Genomic DNA, 4,716 nt, shown 5'->3' on the forward strand with positions numbered 1-4,716 from the left:
CCTGAACAGAATATTTTCGGATCTACTCGGAAATACTGACAGTGAACCCACTTGTTTTGGATGGGTACTATCTGACTGTTAACAACATGGAGGTTCCCGTTCAAGCCCATATCTACCACCACGGCCATGAACATGAAGCGTTATACTGGGTCCAATTTACGGTGACCCCATACAATTACAACAACCATTTTATAGACGTCCACACATGCACAAGAGTGTTTCTGGATACACCTGTCACTGTTATCGTCAGTGAGAAATCAAGTTACACCTTAAGAGATTGGTTGGTTGCGAATCCTAACCAAATTGTGATGGTGATTGCTGCACCAGAATACCCCACCACCACCAAAATAAGTGCAGCAATCACTGTCACAATTTGGTTAGGATTCGCAACCAACCATCTCTTAAGAGTGTAACTTGATTTCTCACTGAATATAACAGTGAGAGGTGTTTCAAGAATCACTCTTGTGCATGCGTGGATGCCTAGAAAATGGTTATTGTAATTGTAAGGGGTCACCGCAAATTGGATCCAATATAACGCTTCATGTTCATGACCGGGGTGGTAGATATGGCTATGAACGGGAACCTCCATGTTGTTAACAGTCAGATAGTACTCGTTCATAACAAGTGGGTTTACTGTCAGTATTTTAGAGTGGATCCGAAAATATTCTGTCTGGGTGACGTACGGAAGAAGGTTCTAGTTAAACATGCAAAAAAAAGTAAAAAACAAGTTCAAAAAAAAAATTAGTAGCAACTGCACACAAGAAACAACATCAAATCCATAAGATTATATTGCTCACATAGGGATGTTGATCCATTGGAGAGATGATGAGGTCTTCTACTAGAACTTTCCAAGCTCGAAGCTTCCAAACTGAAGGTCGAGACCCTATTCATAAGTGCGTTATCAATGTGAGATGGGTGCACTCCTTCTGGGAGAAAGAACGAGTAAAGGGAGACAGCTTGTGTTTTGGGTTCAAGAGTGAAGAGATGCATATATGTAGTTGTTCAAAGCTTTGAATGGTATTGAATTTTCACCCTCAATAATTCATCTCTACAGTGTGAAGGGAAAGAACTCATTAGGTCCGTCCATTTTGAATGCATGGCATGCTTGGTCACATCACTACAATATGGGAGGCCATAACTTCAGCTTGCAAATGGAAATGTAACTTTTTTTCCTAGCTAATAGGGTAAATGACTAATTTCAGCAAACATCACTTTATTTCTCCTCACATGTTGCAAGGAATCAAAATGTATAATGTCTCATGAAAGGAGTAAAAGCTACCTCTGTCAGTGCTGTGGTATCTTGGACAAAAGTATCTTCATTGGATGAAGATGCTGAACTGACTAACATGAATTATTAAGGCTAAGTGGATCCTAATGTGATTGAAAAGTATTGCTCTAATTTACATGCCAAGCACGCGAAGAGAAAAATTAAGGCAAACATCTATGGAACTATTCAATTCTCCAAAATTCAATGTAAAAGAATTTTAACCTAAGGTTGGTTGCTCTGATTAAGACACCCAGAAACTTAGTATAGGAAAAGTTAAAGCCTTGTTACTCGACAACACAAGAATGCCAGAGGCACTTGGTATCATACTACCCTAATAATGTGGAGGGGGCTATGGGAATCATTATTACCATTAACCTATAAACACATTTCCAACGAGCACTCTTTCTCAATCCATTGTTAGGACTTAGGAACTTCAAACAGATTAATTACTATTTCTCAAAATATTCGAATGGTACCCAGTACCCATAACCAGATACAGCCAAGCCAACATTGATAAAGTCAGTTATTTGAATTTGGGGATCCAATTTGCTTCATGAAAGGAATTTAACAAGCTCACGAAAAATACACCAGTAGCTAGAGAATAAGGGTGCAGTACAACTGTTACGGAAACACCAAAGGAAAACAAATGAACTGGCCATCTAATTTGCTAATGTCAGAGATTCCTCTATGACAAGCAGATGAACCACAACCTATCCGATTTTAACAAGTTGGCATCTCGCTTTGGGAGACAATAGCTAAATACATGAGATTTAACTTTCTTTGAATGGTATTGCCCCCAATAATTTATCTCTGCAATAATTCACCTCTGCTGCAACAGTGGGATTGTGGAGGGAAAGAACTCATTAGATCCGTCCATTTTGAATGCAGGGTAGGGAAAAGAATAGCACATGCTTGGTCACATCATATGGGAGGCCATAAATTTAGCTTGCAAATGGAAATGTAACTTTTTTCCTAGCTAATAGGGTAAATGACCAATTTCAGCAAACATTACTTAATTTCTCATCACATGTTGCAAGGAATCAAGATGTATAATGTCTCATGAAAGGAGCAAAAGCTACCTCTCTCATAATCTGTTCTATAGGTAACAAAGTCAGTGTTGTGGCATCTTAGACAAAAATATATTCATTAGATGAAGATGTTGAACCGACTAACATGAATTATTAAGGTTAAGTGGATCCTAATGTGATTGAAAAGTATTGCTCTAATTTACATGCCAAGCATGTGAAGAGAAAAATTAAGGCAAGCATCTATGGAACCATTATTCAATGAAAAAGAATTTTAACCTAAGATTGGTTGCTCTGATTGAGACACTCAGAAATTTAATATAGGATGGTTAAAGTCAATCTTATGCCATAAAATTCATAGAATAGGAATAGTACCTTCCAGAGTCAGTGAGGTATATGATCATGCAAAAGACATCGTTCACAGGATAGCGGCTCACTGAAGCACCTAGATATGCTGCCCACCCTCTTGCTTTGAGGTAGAAATGCAAATTTTCCCTGCCCTCTGGAAAACACAAATTGTTCAGAGCTAAGGCTAAATTAAGGAAAATGCATGAAAAACTTAAGAGGTAGCAAATCTATTGCCAAATTCCATATACGATATATGCAAAAATAATAAAACAAATGCAGAAAAATTATGATAAAGGCTATTCCAAGGAAAATATTAACTTAAGCAAAAAGTTACAGATGACAGAAGCATTAAAGTTTCCCTCCCTCCAATTTACAGATTGATTCAACTTACCCTGAACAAGGAGATGATGTACATAAAACTCTGGGCCTTTACAATAGTGTTGACCAAGGCATGGAAGTGTCCATGACAATTGCAGTATATGAACATCTTGATCAGCGTCTAGCCTGTAAACTTTTCCAGCTTTCCAAATTGGACCTTCTGCCTTGAACTCCAGATTTACATGGGGACCTGTTTTGACATCTCCATACACTTCCAGAATCCACTTCTCCAGTACATCGAGTGACTGTGCAATAATTAGAACCATTCAAATGAATATAGATTTTATTTTATCATCAGAGCTGAAAAGCAGAAGTCATATGTTGATAGTATTCAAAACTGAAAGCTATTAACATTCAACTTGTAATAGCCGGAAATTCATCTCCAATCAGTTTCACCAGTAAATACTGTCAAAACATTATTATCACACTACCGAAAGTATTTAATGTATTATAGTAAACTCTACCAATTCCGCCGTCGGTCGAGCTCCAAATTCCGGCCTCTTTAGTCCCACCATTGGAACCCGAACAGCCCCAAATTGATGAGACGAACCGAAATGGGTCCAGTCCCTCCTCCTCCAGACACCACGATCTGTCAGATAACCGCCACCAACTTGCATCAGCCACACACAGTCCATAGTCGCCGTCTAGAAGCCGACCCAGAAAAGACCCACCGTCGGTGTCATACCTCACCGCCCAGAGAACAGAAACAAGAAAGCAGATCTGAAAACAGAGCCTCACTGATCTGTTGAGAGGAGGACAATGGAAAAACCAATCACCCTTGATCTCACACCGACCAGAGTTGAAGGAGGAACCCTCCTCCTCTAGCCAGTATGAGCCGCTCCCGCAAAGTATCGCCTAGAGAGCAAACCCTACGCATTTTTTTGAGTTCTCAATAATGGATCTTACTTCAGTGATTTTCTATGCATACCCTCCTAATCTTTTAACTTGATACACCACTCGTCTCGTTTTTCATTTCAATATTAAACTCAACACACATATCAAACTGTCTAATACCTGAGCCACCATATCATGTTCGTGAAATTATTTGGTTTCTAGCCTACCACAATGGCGTGCTCAACGTTTAGTGTCAACTCGAAAACAGTTGCCTCATTATCCTTGCTTCCACACACCAGTGACACCACCAGTCATCTACTCATCTAAATTCTGAAATGTTTGAAGGGAGAGAGAGAGAGAGAGAACGGTAAAAGAACATAAGAGAATACAAGAGGATTTCTTAGGAGAAACCTTGAGCGATTATACAATCTAAAACTTAAAAAATGAGAATATTGACTCTAATATCATAGTTTTAGTTTTGAAAATAGGAAAAAGAGTTAGAAATATTTAGTAAATATATGGAATTGTAGAGTAAGAAACAGAGAACTCAGAAACATTCTGAAGTTTCGACAAGGCAATTTCGCCATTATGAACGACGAGCGAACCAAATGATTATCATCATTGTTCAAGTCTCTGCACTCTACAAAAGTCAATTAAAAGCAAAATTTTGAAAAAAATAAAATAAAATAGGGGAAATGGAGGAAAAAACACATATAAAGAGAGCAGTCAGTGATGCTTCTTTGAAGATAGCAGAAGATGGTTTAGGTTCTTCATCAACCTGCGGTTTATATAATGGAGTTTCAGTCTCTTTACAACTTAATTTATCCAAAAAAGACAAAGAGCATAGGTGGAGTTGCCACTGTT

General features: G+C 38.4%; 1 protein-coding gene across 2 annotated transcripts; it reads right to left on the minus strand.

Moving 5' to 3' along the window:
- Positions 1-1,765: 1,765 nt before the first annotated feature.
- Positions 1,766-4,509, minus strand: LOC101313100. Of its 2 annotated transcripts, XM_004294660.1 has the most exons (4): positions 3,483-4,509; positions 3,032-3,263; positions 2,668-2,794; positions 1,947-2,096 (listed from the first exon to the last, which is right to left on the minus strand). In XM_004294660.1, the coding sequence occupies exons 1-4, from the start codon at positions 3,651-3,653 to the stop codon at positions 2,072-2,074; spliced, it is 555 nt and encodes a 184-aa protein (XP_004294708.1). In that variant the 5' UTR covers positions 3,654-4,509; the 3' UTR covers positions 1,947-2,071. The 2 variants fall into 2 exon arrangements, with proteins under 2 accessions (XP_004294707.1, XP_004294708.1); XM_004294659.1 differs by having other exon boundaries at positions 1,766-2,794.
- Between the last annotated feature and the right edge of the window lie 207 nt (positions 4,510-4,716).

Source organism: Fragaria vesca, linkage group LG3, assembly GCF_000184155.1.
Source record: "Fragaria vesca subsp. vesca linkage group LG3, FraVesHawaii_1.0, whole genome shotgun sequence".
Taxonomy (NCBI): domain Eukaryota; kingdom Viridiplantae; phylum Streptophyta; class Magnoliopsida; order Rosales; family Rosaceae; genus Fragaria; species Fragaria vesca.